The sequence below is a fragment of the Theropithecus gelada genome, unplaced genomic scaffold, assembly GCF_003255815.1.
Source record: "Theropithecus gelada isolate Dixy unplaced genomic scaffold, Tgel_1.0 HiC_scaffold_15871, whole genome shotgun sequence".
NCBI classification, from domain to species: Eukaryota; Metazoa; Chordata; class Mammalia; order Primates; family Cercopithecidae; genus Theropithecus; species Theropithecus gelada.
In genome coordinates, this window is record NW_020257627.1 from 13,924 (window position 1) to 34,408 (window position 20,485).

At 46.8% G+C, this 20,485-nt stretch overlaps 1 protein-coding gene across 2 annotated transcripts; it reads left to right on the forward strand.

The window, feature by feature from the left end:
- The first annotated feature begins 9,317 nt into the window (after positions 1-9,317).
- LOC112617052 (zinc finger protein 436) lies at positions 9,318-19,803 on the forward strand. 2 transcript variants are annotated; one of them, XM_025373784.1, is made up of 4 exons: positions 9,318-10,241; positions 11,538-11,630; positions 12,420-12,546; positions 16,027-19,803. In XM_025373784.1, exons 2-4 carry the CDS (start codon positions 11,598-11,600, stop codon positions 17,274-17,276), a joined length of 1,410 nt encoding a protein of 469 aa, XP_025229569.1. In that variant the 5' UTR covers positions 9,318-10,241; positions 11,538-11,597; the 3' UTR covers positions 17,277-19,803. The 2 variants fall into 2 exon arrangements, with proteins under 2 accessions (XP_025229569.1, XP_025229570.1); XM_025373785.1 differs by lacking the exon at positions 9,318-10,241 and having other exon boundaries at positions 11,351-11,630.
- The last annotated feature ends 682 nt before the right edge of the window (positions 19,804-20,485 follow it).

The following is a 20,485-nucleotide window of genomic DNA, read 5'->3' on the forward strand; positions in this document are numbered from 1 at the left end:
CACAGACGTGCAGGGGGGTGTTGCTTAGAAACCCAGATGTTTCTTTTTTTTTCTTTTTTTTTTTTTTTGAGACAGAGTCTCGCTTAGTCGCCCAGGCTGGAGTGCAGTGGCGCGATCTCGGCTCACTGCAAGCTCCGCCTCCCGGGTTCACGCCATTCTCCTGCCTCAGCCTCCCGAGTAGCTGGGACTACAGGCGCCCGCCGCCTCGCCCGGCTAATTTTTTGCATTTTTAGTAGAGACGGGGTTTCACCGTGTTAGCCAGGATGATCTCGATCTCCTGACCTCGTGATCCGCCCGCCTCGGCCTCCCAAAGTGCTGGGATTACAGGCTTGAGCCACCGCGCCCGGCCCCAGATGTTTCTTAAACTTTAATACAGGTGAGAGTTCACTGGGGATTGTACTGAAATGCAGATTCCAATTCAATGGGTCTGGGGTGTGCCTTGAGATTGTTCATTTCTTTCTTTCCTTTCTCTTTTTTTTTTTTTTTTTTTTTTTTTAAGACAGGGTCTCATTCTGTTGCCCAGACTCCAGACTGGAGTGCAGTAACGCCATCATGGCTCACTGTGGACTTGACCTCCTAGGGTCAGGCGATCCTTCCACCTCAGCCTCTGGAGTATCTGGGGCTACAGGCGTGCACCACCACACCTGGCTAATTTTTAATTTTTTTTTTTTTTTTTTTGAGACGGAGTCTCGCTCTGTAGCCCAGGCTGGAGTGCAGTGGCCGGATCTCAGCTCACTGCAAGCTCCGCCTCCCGGGTTCATGCCATTCTCCGGCCTCAGCCTCCCGAGTAGCTGGGACTACAGGCGCCCGCCATCTCGCCCGGCTATTTTTTGTATTTCTTAGTAGAGACGGGGTTTCACTGTGTTCACCAGGATGGTCTCGATCTCCTGACCTCGTGATCCGCCCGTCTCGGCCTCCCAAAGTGCTGGGATTACAGGCTTGAGCCACCGCGCCCGGCCTAATTTTTAATTTTTTATAGAGATAGGGTCTCCCTATGTAGTCGACGCTGGTCTCAAACTCCTGGGCTCAAGCAATCCTCCTGCCTCAGCCTCTCAAAGTGCTGGGATTACAGGCATGAGCCAGCGCATCCAGCTGATTTTTCATTTCTAACCCAATGCAGCTGGTCCACAGACCACACTTTGAGTAGGAAGGCCTTAGATGTCCAGATTTTTCTCTGTATTATCTAATCCTCCATCCAAATGTCTAGAAACCAAAAGCAGAACAAAAAGCAACCACTGTCAATTTAGTAAGTCCAATAAAGGTTACTTTTGTGTGAGTTTTGTTTTGTTTTGTTTCGAGACAGAGTCTTGCTCTGCTGCCCGGGCTGGAGTGCTCTGTCACCCAGGCTGGCGCGATCTTGGCTCACTGCAACCTCCATCTCCCGGGTTCAAGAGATTCTCCTGCCTCAGCCTCCCAAGTACTGGAACCCCAGTGCTGGAACCACCACACCCGGCTGATTTTTGTACTTTTAATAGAGATGGGGTTTCACCATGTTGGCCAGGCTGGTCTCAAACTCCTGACCTCAGGGGATCTGCCCGCCTCGACCTCCCAAAGTGCTGGGATTACAGGCATGAACCACCACGCCTGGCCTTGAGTGAGGCTTTTTTTTTTTTTTTTTTTTTTTTTTTGAGACAGAGTCTTGCACTGTCGCCCAGGCTGGAGTGTAGGGGCGCTATATCGGCTCACTGCAACCTCCACCTCCCGGGTTCAAGCAATTTTCCTGCCTCAGCCTCCCAGGCAGCTGAGATTACAGGCGCCTGCCACCACGCCTAATTTTTTTTTTTTTTTTTTTTTTTTTTTTTTTTTTTGAAATGGGGTTTCACCATGTTGGTCAGGCTGGTCTTGAACTCCTGACCTCATGATCCGCCCACCTCGGCCTCCCAAAGTGCTGGGATTACAGGTGTGAGCCACCGCGCCCAGCCAACCTTGGGTGAGTTTTTTAAACGCGGCACCTTGGGGCGATTTTCAGTAGTCACAATCTAAATATCCATTGTGTTTCCTGTGTCATAGCATAGGGATTTAGAGCACAGGAAAAAAAAAAAAAAAAAGAAGAAAACTGATCTTCACCCTCAATAACCTTACTGTTTACAAAGGAGATGAGTCAGATTAAACAGCAAAAGAACAAGTCAGCTCAAGTCCACACATCTATACAGTATACATTCACATTCACAAAATGACACAAAAGAGTATGAACAGGCTACAGACTGTCATCAGCAGGCGGCAAAACCCTCCCTGCAGGCCTTCCCGTGTCCACTCTGGATCCACTCCAATCCATGCTCTCCATGACAACTGACCGGAACTGGCTTTTCCACATTGTAAAACTGATCCTTAGAGTCTCCCACTCTACACTCCCATTTAAAACCCTCCTCCCCCCCTTCCCCCACCACTGCTCTTGGCAAGGTCTACAAGGCCCTGCAGGGCGGGCCTGTGCCTCGCCCGCCCCCGCACTTTGTGCTGCAATCACACTGGCCTTCTCTCAGTTCTTCACGACATGCTGTGCTCCTCCTTGTCACAGTCTTTCCACACGCTTTTGGCTGGAACACGTGGTTTAACCCCATCTCCTTCATAACCAAAGATGAAGAAGGTGCGAACTACAAGCGAGTTAGCATTCACTTCTGCCACCCAGGAGGGCTTCCGAGGGGAGGGGAGGTGGTTACCGTATGGGAGGAAAAAGACAAGGTCAAGTGAGGCGAAACAGGCAACATGCTTGGAATGAAAGAGCTCACCAGAATGTTATGGCCAAAAGAACTTGAAAATAGGCTGGGTGCAGTGGCTCATGCCTATAATCCCAGCACTTTAGGAGTCCAAGGTGGGCAGATCACTTGAGGTCAGGAGTTCGACACCAGCCTGGGCAACATGGTGAAACCCCATCCCTATTAAAAATACAAAAACAAACAAAAAAAATAGCTGGGCAAGGTGGCGCATGCCCGTAATCCCAGCTACTCTGGAGGCTGAGGCAGGAGAATCACTTGAACCCAGGAGGCAGAGGTTGCAGTGACCCGAGATTGCCACTGCACTCCAACCTGGGTGACAAGAGCGAGACTTCACCTCAAAAAAAAACAAACAAACAAAAAAAAAAAACCTTGAAAATGGAAGAATGGAAGATGGTTCAAGATCCTATGGCCAATTTGGGTGTCTTCAAAAGGTTCCAGGAACCTAAAATACGTACAGGATGAGAAGTCTTTCTTAGTATTTTCATCCAGACTACCAAATCTCTTATTAGCCCCGGTTTTTCTTTAGTTCAAGACTTACATTGCCAAATGCCTATTTGGATACCTCCTCGCAAGCACCCCACTGACCCTCTCAATACTATAATCCAGTTAATCTGAAACTGAACTCACATCTCTGTTTTTTAATTTAAAAATAATTTTTTTGAGATAGGGTCTCATCCCGTCACCCAGGCTGGAATGCAGTGGTGCAATCACAGCTCACCGAAGCCTTGAAGTTTCAGGATCAAGTGATCCTCCCACCTTTGCCTCCCAAGTAGCTAGAACCACAGGTGTACACCACCACCCCGGCTAATTTTTTTTATTTGTAGAGATGAAATCTCGCTGTGTTTTCCAGGCTGGTCTCGAACTCCTGTGCTTGAGTGATCCTCCCACCTCAGCCTCCCAAAGTGCTGGGATTACAGGTGTGAGCCACCATACCCCGCCATTTTGTTTGTTTGTTTTTTGAGAGACAGGGTCTCACTCTGTTGCCTGGGCTAGAGTGCAGTGGTGTGATCATAGGTCACTGCAGTCTTGAACTCCTAGGCTTAAGTGATCCTCCCACCTCAGCTTCCTGAGTAGCTGGGACTACAGGCACATGCTACCACATCTGGCTAATTTTTTTTTTCTTTTGTCAGGCACGGTGGCTCATGCCTGTAATCCCAGCACTTTGGGAGGCCGAGGTAGGCAGATCACCTGAGGTCAGGAGTTTGAGACCAGCCTGCCAACATGTACTAAACATCTACTAAAAATACAAAAATTACCCAGTCACAGTGGCGCATGCCTGTAATCCCAGCTACTCAGAAGGCTGAGACACGAGAATCGCTTGAACCTGGGAGGTGGAGGTTGCAGTGAAATGCCACTGCACTCCAGCCTGGGCGACAGAGTGAGACACTGTCTCAAAAAAAAAAAAAAAAAATCTGTAGAGATGGGCACTCGGGGGGGGTCTCCCTATGTTACCAAGCCTGGTCTCCAACTCCTGACCTCAAGCGATCCTCCCGCCTGGGCCTCCCAAAGTGTTGAGATCACAGGTTTGAGCCACTGAGCCACCGAGCCACTGCACCCCATGCATCTTTTCTTTGGTCCCCTCTTCTGTCTTTCCTATTTATCAGCTAATTCATTCCTTAAAACCATCTGTGACCCTTTCCCCTTGTCCTCTTCACTTATTTCCCAATTCTAGAGTCTCTCCCTTCACCAACCCTTATCTCCATTCCCATCACTGTCATCACGGCCTTTCAGGTTTTCTTTTTTTTCTTGAGATGGAGTCTCACTCTCGCCCAGGCTGGAGTGCAGTGGTGCGATCTCCACTCACTGCAAGCTCTGCCTCCCGGGTTCATACCATTCTCCTGCTTCAGCCTCCCGAGTAGCTGGGACTACAGGTGCCCGCCATCACGCTTGGCTAATTTTTTTTTTTTTTTTAGTAGAGACGGGGTTTCACCGTGTTAGTCAAGATGGAGGTTTTCTTTTTTCTAGGACTGGTGCAAAGGTCTTCTACTGATCCCCCAACTCAGAGCACTATCTTCCCTGCATCTACCCTGCCTGGCTCTGAGCGTCATTCCCTGTCTTCAGCAGGTTCCACCAGCTATCAAAATTCAACTATTTGGTTTGATTTTCAAAGCTCTGTCTGCCCTCTGCCTTTTTTGGGGGAAGGCAGGGGGACCTGGAGGCTTTTATGTCTGACTGTGCCAATGGGCCCTTGCCCTCTGCTTGGCTTTGGTGGTTCATCGTCCACCCCTGCTGTCCCTTATGCTCCAGGCTAAAGGAGATATTTGCCCTGTGTTTGAATACCCAATGGACCTTCTCATTTGTGACTGCTTGTATTGCTTCCTTTTCCCCAGCCTGATCCAAATCTTATCCATTCTTCAAGGCTCACCTCAGATGCACATCTTCTTATGAGGTCTCTAATCCCCTAGCAACACGAGACGGTTTCTTAGAACTCCCACAGCATCGAGAAATTCTCATAGCACACATTGCATTCAACCATGATGATGATGATGATGATTCCTTTAAAATTTTTGTTTGACAGTGTGAGTAATATCTATTAATCACTGAGCATTTACTAGCTGAATATCTTGGGCACATTATACAATTTCTGCATGCTTCTAGTTTCATCGGTAAAACAGTGGTAATAAGAGCTCCTAGCTCAGAGGATTGTTGTGAGGATTCATTTAGTTAATACAAACAGAGCAGCAGAATCAGGCCTGACACATAGTGACTGATTAGTTGTTACTAATATTAGCTACGGTTGTTACTATGAGTGCAGGGTAGCACTTTACACTGATTGCCTCAATGAGCCCTCTGACCTCATGAACTAGGTTACTATTATTATACTCTTTTTAAAAAATTGTAGTAAACTACACATAACATAAACCATCTTAGCAGTTTTTAAAAATTTATTTTGAGACAGTCTCTGTCGCCCAGACAGGAGAGCAGTAGCGCAATCTCGGCTCACTACAACCTCTGCCTCCTGGGTTCAAGTGATTCTCATGCCTCAGCCTTCTGAGTAGCTGAGATTACAGGTGCACACCACCGGGCCTAGCTAACTTTTGTATTTTTAGTAGAGATGGGGTTTCAACATGTTGGCCAGGCTGGTCTGGAACTCTCAGCTTCACGTGATCCACCCGCCTCGGCCTCCCAAAGTGCTCGGATTACAGGCATGTGCCACTGCGCCCAGTCCATCTTAATAATGTTTAACTATATAGCTCAGTAGGGTTAAGTACATTCATATTGTTGTACAACCAGTCTCTAGAACTCTTCATCTTGCAAACTGAACCTTTACACTCCTTAAATAACTCATTTCCTCCTCCCCTCAAGCCCTGGAAAGCACTATTCTACTTTCTATGAATTTGTATTATTTTAGTCTTTACAGACTGAGAAAACCAAGGTTCTGAGAGTAATTTTTTTTTTTGAGACGGAATACGGAATGTCACTCTGTCGTCCAGGCTGGAGTACAGTGGCACAATCTTGCCTCACTGCAACCTCCACCTCCCGGGTTCAAGCAATTCTCCTGTCTCAGTCTCCTGAGTAGCTGGGATTACAGGCCCACGCCACCATGCCCAGTTAATTTTTGTATTTTTTAGTAGATACAGGTTTCACCATGTTGGTCAGGCTTGTCTCGAACTCCCGACTTCATGATCCGCCCACCTCGGCCTCCCAAAGTGCTAAGATTACAGGTGTGAGTCAAATAATTTGTTTTTAGAGAAAGAACCTGGATTTGAACCCAGAGCCCAGGTCATGCTTTGAGCCACTTTGCAATATGTTCACCTCACAGAACATGTGTGATGTGTTTTCCCTGCCCCATAATAGTGATGGCCATGGTATGCCAAGGCCCTCCTCTGTACCATTCTCACATTTAGTCCATGCAGCAGCCCTGCAGTCGTTGTGAGGGGTGATGTCCTATTTCCCAGCTCAGTAGCTGGTATAGAATCGGGTTCAGTGAGTATGGGTCTGTTTGACGTCTTTAAGTAGGCGTCTTTAAATAATACTAAATAAGTTTGTATTGCATTTTTAATGCAATTGTCTATATTTAATGCAATTGTCTATATATTAATGCAATTGTCTATATACTTGGAAAATATTGATTCTTTTTGGAGAAAACCAGTTGAAATGTATGAGGTCATAAAGAGCTTCCCAATCATCTCTACTTTCCCCTCCTCTGCAGAGTCAATCTGCTCTCCTCACCCCAGGCCAGTCCCCGGGCCGTCCCCCCATCTTTACCTCATCACTAGCATTGCAACTCACAGCCAAAGGCAGAGACAAACAGGCAGACAGGCAAGGGGACTAGGAGATTCTCCGTGCTCTGCTTCCTCCCCCTGCTGCTCCACCCCCACACTATTCCCTCTAGCCAAAACCAATCCTGACCAGCCTGGAACATGCTCTGGCCTTTCACGCCTCCGTGCCTTCGCACATGCTGTTCTTGAAGACTGGAATGCTTTCCCTCCCACCTTCTCCACCTCCAAACTCCTACAGTCTTACCAGCTCAGATGTCACCTCCTCTGTGAAGCCTCCCCGCCCCGCTCCCCGCCAGCTAGGAATCCACCCCCTCCTGGGTACAGACAGCACACCCCTTATTATAGCACTTGGACTGCAATGGCTGTTTGCAAGTCAGTGTGTCCCCCATGTCCCCAACTCCTTGTGCAGTGATGAGCCTTTATGCAGCCCAGGTCACTTTGATTTTCTGAGGTGCCCATCTGTCTGAAAATGAAGAGACGACAAAACAGGATGACACACATGAAGGCAGGTTTTAAAATGTTTAACAAATTAATGTTAAATACTATGACAATTGGCCGGGCGCGGTGGCTCACGCCTGTAATCCCAGCACTTTGGGAGGCCGAGGCGGGCGGATCACAAGGTCAGGAGATCGAGACCACGGTGAAACCTCGTCTCTACTAAAAATACAAAAAATTAGCCGGGTGCGGTTGTGGGCGCCTGTAGTCCCAGCTACTCGGGAGGCTGAGGCAGGAGAATGGCGGGAACCCGGGAGGCGGAGCTTGCAGTGAGCTGAGATCCGGCCACTGCACTCCAGCCTGGGCGACAGAGCGAGACTCCGTCTCAAAAAAAAAAAAAAAAAAAAAAAAAAAAAAAAAAAAAAAAAAAAAAAATACTATGACAATTGTGCTGCTCACAAGATAATTATAAAATTTATTAAAATATAAGAACTTAGAGTGCTCCACAGGCACAGTGGCCTGGTAATAGAGTACAGGTTTAAGGATATACAAGGAGGGTCTTTGATCCCATCAGCCAGTGGAGCCGACATAATGTATAACCTTACTTAGAGATAAGGTCGAAAGCCTAAATTGGAGACCCTGGCCAAATGGCTCTTCTGGCCTCTTTCCCAGTGATGACAGGCTGTCCTGCTGCCTCTGCACATAGTAGGTACTCATTGTTTGCTGAATCATGGGAACAAATACAGCTTTCCAATTTGGTTACCAAAAACCCACATACAGTAAGTATTCCCAAGAAACACTGCAGTCTAGAACAATGGGGCAGGAAGCCACCTCCTCCTCCAATGACCCCAACCCTGAGTCCAGCTGAAGGCTGCAACAGGAAGCCCCTCAGCCACTGTCCTTCCACTCCCTCTTCCCCACTGCCCCCAGGGGCTCCAGATGCAGTCATGCTTTCCATCCGCTCCCAGCCTCTCTTCTCTTTCCAACCTCTAGAGGGTCCCAGGTGAAGAAAGAAAAAAGCACTTCAAGAAGGAGGCAGGCAGCCAAGCTGAGCCCAGAGAGCCGTCCTGGGCGCCACCCCGCCCCCGCCCCGCAGGCCTGAGGAATAAAAGAAACAGCAAGAAGACAAAGAAGGGCTTAAAGCACTGGGGCAAAGGGGTGGGGGGAAGGCCTAAGGAAGTTTACAAAGCAATCTGTCAGAGAAGGGATGAAAAGGGAGCCCCGCTGGGCTGAGGGGCTCAAGCCCTCAGCTCACCTTAGGCCCAGTTAGAAACCTGCAATTACTTCAGCTAGTCAGGAAGACTCCCCTCCTCCTCGCTCCGAGAAGTGTGATTATTAACCTCTGAACCAGAAGTTTCCCTGAGCGTGAAGCCTCAACTTGCTGGGGTTTTGGCAGCCCCAAGTACCTATGCTCTACTAGGCTCAGCACACCGCTCAATGGAGCCCACCAAACTGGCCCAACCTCTGTTGCGTCTGAATTTCTGGAAGAAACACAATGAGGATAAGGTCACCCACAGTTTCTCACAGCTATTGAGCCACTTTGATTTCCCAAATTTTCTGGGCTATCCAATATACCCACAAGCAGTTCTGGAAGTTTCCCTTACCACCAAAGCCAGGGTTCATAAAAAGTAACGGCTATCATCCAAGAGCGCACGCTCTGGAGCGCTTTAATCATCTCACCCACGCCTCACAACATCCTTAGGTATGATGGCCCTCATTTTAGAGAAAAGGAAATGGGCCTGGATTCAATGACTTTCCAAAGGATACACAGCCTGGATTCCGAACCAGGTCTGTCTGACCTTGAGGCCCACGCTCTTTCCACTGGGGATACCGCCTCTCAGGAATCCTCCAGGATTCCATTTTATATGGTGCTCGGATCAATTTTATTTTTACAGCCAGTCTAATTTAGCAGTGGGGGGCTGTATACTAACTTTAGTGATATTAATCTTACTAAGTCTGGTAACCCACTATAATCGGACCAGCCTCGGATCGATTTTAGATGAGGTAGGATGGTATAATTCTGTGACATCTGAAGAATTCCTAGCCCCACAGTTGCGGGTGGAAAGAGAAGGAATGGGAAAGTGTGCATTATGGCTGGGTCGGGTCCTTCTAGTTCTTTTTAGACACTTGAGTAATTTAATCATAAATGACCGGGCATTGGGAGCAGGACACTCACTAATAAAAGCATGGCCTGGAGTTATGTTTGAAAAAAAATTTCAAGTTCCTCAGTGGGTGGATCTATCTGCAAAACAAAAGAAAGGCCCCTTTCCCAGCCCAGGCAGAGAAGTCTCCTGTACAGTTAGAGACAACAGGCTTCCGGGCACGTAGCCAAGGTTCTGGGGATATTTATAACTTGAAGAGGGTGGGAGTCCCTAATAAGCTGCTATATTCTTTTTCCATCACTTCCCTCTCCAAGGCTACAGCGAGCTCGGAGCTCTTCCCCACGCAGAATGCCTGCTTTCCTTAGTGCTGGACTTCCATTGTCTAATTTCCTCATACTGGCTGGGGAAAGGGAAAGCTGCGAGTCCTCCCGTTCCGAGGAACTCCAGCTGAATGCAGTTTAGTTGCTGGTGGTTTCTTGGCCAACCTCTGTGGTCTCAGGGATCTGCCTATGAGCCTGTGGTTTCTTTGAGCTGCCTGCGAGTCTGAGGCCTCGGGAATCTGAGTCTTTAGGATCAGCCTACGACATCTGGGTTTCGCCTGCAAGTCTACAGATTCGAGATCTGCCTGCGGGTCTGAGACCTCCGGGACCTGCCAGTGCTAAAATCTTTCTGAACGCCAGGTCTGAGAGAACGCTGCGGCTCTGGGATCCGTTCGCGGTCTCAGGTTTTGGAGACGACGATCTAGTGGATCTTTTGCGCGACAGGAGGTAAGTCTGTTCGTCCTCCACTCGGGTTTTCGGCTTTCTACCTTCAACCGAACAGGGACTACTAACATCCTGAAGGCCCGCCCGGATCAGGGCCTCAGACGCCCAGGGTCCCTTCGGTGCGGGAGGCCGCCGGGAGCCCCTGTAGCAGACTACCCCTCGGGGACGATAAGCAGGGCCCGCCCCCGCCCAGGGGCCTGGCTATCTCCTCCTTACACGCCCTACACCGCCACCCGCTTCTGAGTTCCCCCAGGGTTTTCGCCTCCCCGCCGATGGACGCCACTCAGTCCGCCGCTCGAGGGGCGCCCTCTTGAGAAGGACGCAGTCGCACGCCCCTACAGGGTTAAAGCGCCGAAGCCGAGATACCGCCAGGGTATGCTGCCGACCGCACTCCCGAGTCGCCCGGGCGGCGCGGGGCGTCTCGGGAGTTGTATTCCGCACGGAGCCGCGCGGCCGCAGGCGCTGCTGGGAGATGTAGTGCGTGGGCGGGGCTCAAAGTTCCAGCTCGGCCTCCGAGTCTCCCCTGGGGAGTGGGCGGCTGCCGCTTCCCTCTCCAGCCTGTGCTGTCAAGCAGGGGCTAATTCTAGCTCTGCTCAACACAGACCGGCGTCTAAATTAGGCCTGACTTCGCAGAAAATAAGGCCCGACTCAAGAGAAGCTTCTAGGGACGTGAGGCGAAGCAGGGCAGCCTCCCTGGCTGAATCGTGCTGCAGTCTCCATGAGAAGAAAGCGAGAATACTCCGCCCTGACTGGGAGGACGTGCTTACTTCTTCACCCTTTTGTTCTTTTCCCTCCTCGGCTTTTGGCCTCTGGCTGGCTTTTGTACGCGGGAGTGGAACTCCAACTCCCGGCAGGCCATGGGGGCAGGCACAGGCGCACTAGAGGCTCTTGGCCACGCTGTGGGAGGCGGGCCTAGTGTTCCGCCTCTGATTGGTAGAGTGTTTCACGAACTTCGCTCGCTGATTGGCTGAGGCAGCTGCCGGAAAGGACTGGGCCTCGAGACGGCAGAGCGGAGGCGTTCCTTGGGCTGGGCTGAGCGCCTCCTCCTGGAAACAGCATCGGTCTAACCCCCGGCGCGGGAGGGACCCAGCCAGGGGGCTGTCCTAGTAGATTCCGGCATTGCCTCCACCCCGCTGTGGCGGAGACACAGAGGGCGGGTCGCGCTCGAGGGTCAGGGAGGAGAGTGACCCGGCCCTGGTCCAGGGCCCTCCCTGCACGCCTTGGGGCCAGAACTCCAGCCCTGGGGAGTGGGCAGGGCCTGTTTTCCGTGCCTCACACCCTGCTTTTCGCCTCCTTCAGCGCTGTCCGCTAGCTGCTTTTCCTGCTCTCTCTCCCTGGAGGCGAACCCTTGTGCTGGAGATGGCAGCCACCCTGCTCATGGCTGGGTCCCAGGTAAGCCGGGGGTGGCTTCTCGGACCTTATCTCTTCTTACCCACCTCGTCCGGCGTTTCTCTGCAAGTCCCTGTGGGAAATTCCCTGGGATTAGTAATTCGCTGGCTTCGATATTCTGCCTCCAGGGGCCTAGTACCAAGCCAGTATTGTCACAAACAAGCATATATCGAACACCTGCTGTATGCCTTTAAATACTGGGGAGATAAAAGATGGACGAGATGGGCGCTACCTTTTGGCTCACAGTTCACAATCTATAGGGAGAAAGGCGGATCCACTTAAGCGTGGCACAACGTAATAAGTGCTCTATTTGCTGTAGGAAAAAAGTGCTGTAGTGTGGGAATCACTCCCAAGAAGTGGGAGTGATTAAGTCTATCTGGGGCATCCGAGGGGAGTGGAGTAGTGCAGAGGGGTAGCGGGCATTGAAGAACAGTTGGTACTGGAGCGGGACCTTAAAAAGCAGTAGAATTTCACTAGTGTGAGAAGGATATTCCAGGGAAAGAGGGACATTATGAGTAAAGGTATGGAGCAATGCAAGTGCCAGATAGGTCCTGAGAAAAGCACAGCCAGAGGATAAAGTTCCTGAGTGGGGCAGGGATAGCTGGCCATGGGACCAGAACAATCAGCTCATAAATTGCTGCCTTTACCACGTCTCTTTTTTGCTTGAATATTTCTTCTTTGGACTCTATAGATCACATTTAATATCTTTTTCCTCCTGAATATTTCTAACTATGTTTGTAATTTCAAGAAGTCCTAAATACAGAATAGTAGGGAAGCGTTGTGTGATTTCAGGCACCTGTGACGTTTGAAGATATGGCCATGTATCTCACCCGGGAAGAATGGAGACCTCTGGACCCTGCACAAAGGGACCTTTACAGGGATGTTATGCAGGAGAATTACGGAAATGTTGTCTCACTAGGTAAGTAAGGAGTCTACCTTTCTTTGCCTCCACGTTTTTGAGATCATGTCAAAATGACTTGGTTATTTCAACGCAGCCTAGTGGTTTGATGTTTTAAAGCACTTAATTGCATATTGGCTTGACTTGAGTCCTCAGGCAGATCTTTGAATGTGGGAACATCCAGGTCATATTGTCTAAAAAGAAAAAAAACTGCTTCTGCACATTTTAGAAACGTTCAGATTTCTTGTGCCCTGAGTCATTTTCCAATCTCCAGCCTGTTTGTACAGATCACTGACCAAACAGGTCTGGCATAATAGTGCTTGCCAGAATATAAATGCCCCTATAAGTAGTGCTTTTACTCTAGGGTGCTAAAAAATGAGGGGATTCTAACCCAGGTTCATGGGAGGGCGAAAGCCACCTTTTTGTGTTTGTTTTGGCTTCAGAGCACTAGCTTTGACTCAAGTTCCTTAGCTGAGTAGGTTGCCATCTAGAAATGTTTCAGTGTTGATGATGATAGATTTCTAGTGTGTCAAATGCTGTTCCAGAAGAATGCTGCAATAGATCACAAATTCTATTCGAGAGGGCAGCTGATTTTTTTTACATGATCTGCAAGCCTGTCTTCTCTCTTTGCTGTACTTTGGTCTGGGTGTAACTAGAATAAACAGTATATTCTTGAGCTGAACGGTCTTTTGACTCACTCTGCCTCCTGTCAAGACTTGACAGACATTAGCAAGCGTGTGTGGGTCACTAGGTCATCTGCCACTCATTAGGACTAATCCTTTTTTTGAAATCTTTATTCCCATAGCCTTTCTCAGAACAAAAGGCAACTCTGAGGGCTTTCCTTTTTAACTTGAGCTTTCTCTGATATCCCTAGTTTCTTGAATCCTTTCTTTATAAAAGTAACTATAAATAGTTATCTACCCAGATCTATTGCAGTCTGTAACCCAAATATTCCACTTAATCCAACAAAAGCAAAAAATGACAATCATTTAAAAATGTGAATTTACATTTCTATAGTTTAGCCCCAAAAGCACTTGTTAGAAGCATGGAAGCACCAAAAAACTGTTTTTTTGCCCAAATAAGTTTGGGAATGGGAATGGGTTTAAAAATGATTACAAGACGACCTTTTTCTTTTCTTTTTTTTTTCTTTTTTTTTTTTGAGATAGGATCTTGCTCTGTTGCCCAGGCTGGAGTGCAGTGGCATGATCACAACTCATTGCAGCCTTGACCTCCCAGGCCCAGGTCATCCTCCCATCTCAACTTCCTGAGTAGCTGGGATCACAGATGTGTACCACCTTGCCCAGCTATTTCTTTTTATTTTTTTAAAATTTTTTAATTAAAAAAGATTTTTTTCTGAGACAGAGTCTCACTCTGTTGCCCTGACTGGAGTGCAGAGTTCAAGCGATTCTCCTGCCTCAGCCTCCCAAGTAGCTGGGATTACAGGCACATGCCACCATGCTCAGCTAATTTTTGTATTTTTAATAGAGACAGGGTTTCACTATGTTGGTCAGGCTGGTCTTGAACTCCTGACCTCAAGTGATCCACCCACCTCAGCCTCCGAAAGTGCTAGGATTACAGGCATGAGCCACCACACCCAGCCTCTTTTTATTTTTAATAGAAGAGAGACCTCCCTGTGTTGCACAGGCTGGTCTCAAACTCCTAGGCTCAAGTGATCCTCCTGCATCAGCCTCCCAAAGTGCTGGGATTAGAGGCCTAAGCTACTGCATCTGGCCTTATAAGGCCTTTTTACCTTAGGATTCCTTAGAACCTTTAATGTGTTATTAGGCATTGTGAATTTTGAAGGAAACGATATTGTATGTACCATTTACCAACCTAGTTTATTCATGAACCGTTTTCTCCTGAAATGCATACTTTCTTTCTGAAGAGTGTACTAAGAAACCCAATTTGGAGAATGCGGTGTCTGGTATAAAACTTCTTGTAGACAGTGGTTGTGTATTTTGATTTTCATTTGAAGACTGCATGTGAAATAGACAATGCCAAGGACGTTCTCAGCCAGACATCTTTTTTGCCTTCTTCAACCTTCCCACTTCTATGTTCATTAAAAGGTCACTGAAAAGTAGGAAGTGACATTTGTCAGTCACTTTTCTGTCAACTATGACATAGGTAAAGATTCATTTTTCTCCATGTTAACATAGTTGGTTCTGGCTGGGCACGGTGGCTCATGCCTGTAATCCCAGCAGTTTGGGAGGCCGAGACGGGCGGATCACCTGAGGTCAGGAGTTCAAGACCAGCCTGGCCAATGTGGTGAAACCCCGTCTCTACTGAAAATACAAAAAAATAGCTGGGTGTGGTTGTGGGCACCTCTAATCCCAGCTGCTTGGGAAGCTGAAGCAGGAGAATCGCTTGAACCCAGGAGGTGGAGGTTGCAGTGAGTGGAGATGGCGCTATTGCACTCCAGCCTGGGCAACAAGAGTGAAACTCTGTCTCAAAAAACAAAACAAAACAAACAAAACAACCGTAGTGAGTTCTTAGTAAATATTTCATGATGCTACTAATGATGAAGGCTTGGCAAGTTAAAAAATACACACTCACAAAATATCTGGACTCTTGCCTTTTAGATATTCTAATTTAGAGTCTCATATTTTCTGCTTCCAGTTTTCTTTCAAAACACGAGGAATATATATAGTTTTCTTTTCTTTCTTTTTTTAAGAGACAGGGTATCGTTCTGTCACCCAGACTGGTGTGCAGTGGCACAATCACAGCTTATTGCAGCCTTGAACTCCTGGGCTCAAGTGATCCTCTTACCTCAGCCTCCTGAGTAGCTGGAACTACAGTTGCATGCCACCACACCCACCTAATTTTTTAAATTTTTTGTAGAGATAGGGTCTCCCTATATTGCCCAGCCTGGTCTTGAACTCCTGGCCTGAAGTGATCCTCCTGACTTGGCCTCCTAAAGTGTTAGGATTACACGCGTGAGCCACGGCACCTGGCCTGTGTAGTTTTCTTAAGGAGTCATTAATTACAGCGATACAGAACATGAATTTTGACAGACCTGAGTTTGAATACTGGCTTTACCATTTACTATGGCGTTGAACAAGTCAATTCACTTGTCTGGGTCTTGGATTTCTCATTAATGAAGTAGAAATAATCACAATTCCTGACCCTCAGAATAGCTGTGATAAAGAATATAGTAATTCATATAAATAATTTAGGCTGGGCACAGTGGCTCAGGAGTTCAAGACCAGCCTGACCAATACCATGTAACCCTGTGTCTACTAAAAATAAAAAAATTATGCTGGGCGTGGTGGCATGCACCTGTAGTCCCAGCTACTAAAGAGGCTGAGACAGGAGAATTGTTTGAACCTGAGAGGCAGAGGTTGCAGTGAGCCAAGATCATGCCACTGCACTCCAACCAGGGCAACAGAGTGCGACTCTGTCTCAAAAAAAAAAAAAAAAAAAAAAAAAAAAATTAATATAGTGCCTGGCACATAATGGGTAATTTTTGTTCTTACTAGCCTTATTGTTTACTTTTTATTACAGATTTTGAGATCAGGAGTGAGAACGAGGTAAATCCCAAGCAAGAGATTAGTGAAGATGTACAATTTGGGACATCTGAAAGACCTGCTGAGAATGCTGAGGAAAATCCTGAAAGTGAAGAGGGCTTTGAAAGCGGAGATAGGTCAGAAAGACAATGGGGAGATTTAACAGCAGAAGAGTGGGTAAGCTATCCTCTCCAACAAGTCACCGACCTGCTTGTCCACAAAGAAGTCCACACAGGTATCCGCTATCATATATGTTCTCATTGTGGAAAGGCCTTCAGTCAGATCTCAGACCTTAATCGACATCAGAAGACCCACACTGGAGACAGACCCTATAAATGTTATGAATGTGGAAAGGGCTTCAGTCGCAGCTCACACCTTATTCAGCATCAAAGAACACATACTGGGGAGAGGCCTTATGACTGTAACGAGTGTGGGAAAAGTTTTGGAAGAAGTTCTCACCTGATTCAGCATCAGACAATCCACACTGGAGAGAAGCCTCACAAATGCAATGAGTGTGGAAAAAGTTTCTGCCGTCTCTCTCACCTAATCCAACACCAAAGGACCCACAGTGGGGAGAAACCCTATGAGTGTGAGGAGTGTGGGAAAAGCTTCAGCAGGAGCTCTCACCTAGCTCAGCACCAAAGGACCCACACGGGTGAGAAACCTTATGAGTGTAACGAATGTGGCCGAGGCTTCAGTGAGAGATCCGATCTCATCAAACACTATCGAGTCCACACGGGGGAGAGGCCCTACAAGTGTGATGAGTGTGGGAAGAATTTCAGTCAGAACTCCGACCTTGTGCGTCATCGCAGAGCCCACACGGGAGAGAAGCCGTACCACTGTAATGAATGTGGGGAGAATTTCAGCCGCATCTCACACTTGGTTCAGCACCAGAGAACTCACACTGGAGAGAAGCCATATGAATGCAATGCTTGTGGGAAAAGCTTCAGCCGGAGCTCTCATCTCATCACACACCAGAAAATTCACACTGGAGAGAAGCCTTATGAGTGTAATGAGTGTTGGCGAAGCTTTGGTGAAAGGTCAGATCTAATTAAGCATCAGAGAACCCACACAGGGGAGAAGCCCTATGAGTGTGTGCAGTGTGGAAAAGGTTTCACCCAGAGCTCCAACCTCATCACACATCAAAGAGTTCACACGGGAGAGAAGCCTTATGAATGTACTGAATGTGAGAAGAGTTTCAGCAGGAGCTCAGCTCTTATTAAACATAAGAGAGTTCATACAGACTAAGTCCTGTAATTATGATGGCTGAGAAATGATTCATTTGAAGATACAATTTTATTTGATATCAATGAACGCCGTCAAGACTGAGCTGCTTTTATCATACTCTTGTAGTAGTTGTGGGCCACAATTTAAACCATCAGAGATGACAAGCCATTTGAAATTCTGACCCTCAGCTTTGGGAATGTTATCTCCTCCAAAATGGTGATTTTTATTCACTCAATGGGTTACTTCATTAAAATCAGCCCCACAAGTAACTGGAAAACGGAAGACCAGGGGACAAATGCTGGTGAATGCCCAGGCTTGGAAATGGAGTAAATCTTTCAATGTTATTTTCTCCCATCCTTGGCCCAAGGAACTATGCTAAGTGAAATGTGGGACTGTAATAGGGTGGTCATGGCTGCTTTGGAAAAAGGCAACTAGAGACTCTGCCTGAATTGCCACACCTATTCACACACCATAGTAGTTGGGCACACACATCTTCCCCTCCAAAGGGCTTTTTCCTTGAGTTGCTCATGCATTTGTATCTTTTCCATCTTCCTGAGGGCAAGATTTTGCACGATGAAGGCAATGATTGTAACTTTTCTTCTCACTGTTTCTAATTAGCTCATTTAAAACTTGCATCTTTGTGAAAGCTAACTGAAGATACAGTTGGAAAGGAAAAACAAGACACAGGTTTGGGGACCAAGGACCCATCAATGATGGTGACTTTAGCAGAAGATGCCCACAGTTATTACTGCCATTAATCAGATTTATGAATTTTCTTTGGGGATCACTATAGGGAACATTGCAGGGAAAATATCTTTAAGGAAAGATAGGACCATCAGTGACAGTTAAGTTTAAGGAGCAAGTGGAATTGACTCCTTCAGGGAAGGAATCACAGAGTCCCTTCCCAAGGAATGTAGGTCGTTTCTGTGTTTTTCCCTCTCTAATGTTTAAGATCAACTCTTCCTATCCTGCTAACTCTAAGATTTGATAAGGGCCACATCCCAGTGTTTATCTTAGCTTGCATCAGGGCATGTGTATGTACAGTAATGTGTATTCCTGTGGTTTTTCTAATAGCAGAAACTGAATTTACAGAGACTTAGCATGTTCTTGGGTGATGTAAGTCATGTGACAGAAGTATAAACATAACTCCAATGTGAGAAATGTCCTTTTTTCATTATGAAAAAAATTTAAACACTAGTGCTTTAGTGTGCACTCTCCTGTAAGGTCTGTCTTTGTTCAGAGCTAAGCACTTGTTTGTATGTGTTTGTCAATTGTGGAAGATAATGACCAGACAAATAGGTCAATTGTCCTATTCTCAGAATGAATTATCTTCTATGGCAATGAAGAACTCTTTGGCTTAGAAGGAATTAACAAACCTTGGTAGGAATGTATTTCCATCCTCCCACCCTACAGATATAAGTGGTTAAAATAACAGTTCACCCAATTTAAACCCAGTAGTGTCCGTTTACCTAATCTCAGTCCAGGTAGGAATTAAGAAATATCTCAAATGTTGATGCTTATCCAAGCATGTTGGGGTGAAAGGGAATTGGTGCCCAGAAAATGGGACTGGAGTGAGGAATATCTTTTCTTTTGAGAGTACCCCCAGTTTATTTCTACTGTGCTTTATTGCTACTGTTCTTTATTGTGAATGTTGTAACATTTAAAAAATGTTTTTGCCATAGTTTTTTGGGACTCGGTGTTAAAGGAGCCAGTGGTCTCTCTTGGGTAGGGTATTATAATGAGTTATTGTGACCCACAGCTGTGTGGGACCATATCACTTGTTAATAACACAACCTTTAAAGTAACCCATCTTCCAGTGGAGTTCCTTCATGTTGCCACTCCTTTTTAAGGACAAACTCAGGCAAGGAGCATGTTTTTTTGTTCTTTACAAAATCTAGCAGACTGTGGGTATTCATATTTTAATTGTCAGGTGACACATGTTCTTGGTAACTAAACTCAAATATGTCTTTTCCCATATATGTTGCTGATGATTGTAATAAATGTCAAAGTTCTCCTGTTGCTTCTGTGAGCCACTACGGGTATCAGCTTGGGAGTGGCCATAGATGACAGCATTTCCATGACCTAACTGTATTTCACCCCCTTTTCCTTCCCTACTGTTCTTGCCCCACCCCAACCAGTTCTTGCTGCTGCTTTTGGCTTCTTAGAGGTGAAGGGCTCAAAACAAGGCTTCTAAGCACGCAGCTATCTCCGTACATGAACAATCTAGCTGGGAAACTGAAAGGACGAGGGCCACCCCAGCTGTCTCCTCTCTTTCTGCCAATTGTTGCCCGTTTGCTGTGTTGAACTTTGTGTAGAACTTATGCATCAGACTCCCTTCACTAATGCTTTTTGCATGCCTTCTGCTCCCAAGTCCCTGGCTGCCTCTGCACATCCCGTGAACACTTTGTGCCTGTTTTCTATGGTTGTGGAGAGTGAATGAACACATCAGTATGTAGAACAGTTTTCCTCATGGTATTGGTCACAGTTATACTAGTGTTTGTATTATTCTAACTATATTCTATAATTAAAAGTATAATTTTTAAAGTCAGCAAACCTGAGAATTATTTTAGTAATCCAGTACTGATTCATATAATGGCTTTTCATCAGATTCATTAAAATCGGGCATGACTGTCTTTACACTGATGCATTTTGTACAGATGTACAGATATTTTACACAGATGTTCTTGTAGGCATTTAGGAGTGTAGTATCTTGAGACCTATGGTTATTGCCATATCTTGGGAAGATGAAAAAACCCGAGTAGTTTTCTATGAAGGTTATGCTGGTGATAAAAGCCACATGGAAATATTTGGTATGGGTGACTCATTAGCTTTGGGGAAGGAAAAAAAAATCCAAAAAGAAAAAGGCCTTGTTGCTTTAAGGAGATATTTTGGAGTATTCATTAAGAATACTAAGTCTTCTGGGTGCGGTGGCTCATGCCTGTAATCCCAGCACTTGGGGAGGCCGAGGTGGGTGAATCATCTAAGGTCTGGATTTCGAGACCAGCCTGGCCAATATGGTGAAACCCCATCTCCAGTAAAAACACAAAAATTGGCCGGGCATGTTGGCTTGTACCTGTAATCCCCACTACTCAGGAGGCTGAAGCAGGAGAGTTGCTTGAACCTGGGAGGCAGAGGTTGCAGTGAGCCGAGATCACACCACTGTACTCCAGCTGGGTGACAGAGCGAGACTCTATATCAAAAAAGAAAAAAAAAGGAAAAAAAACTAAACT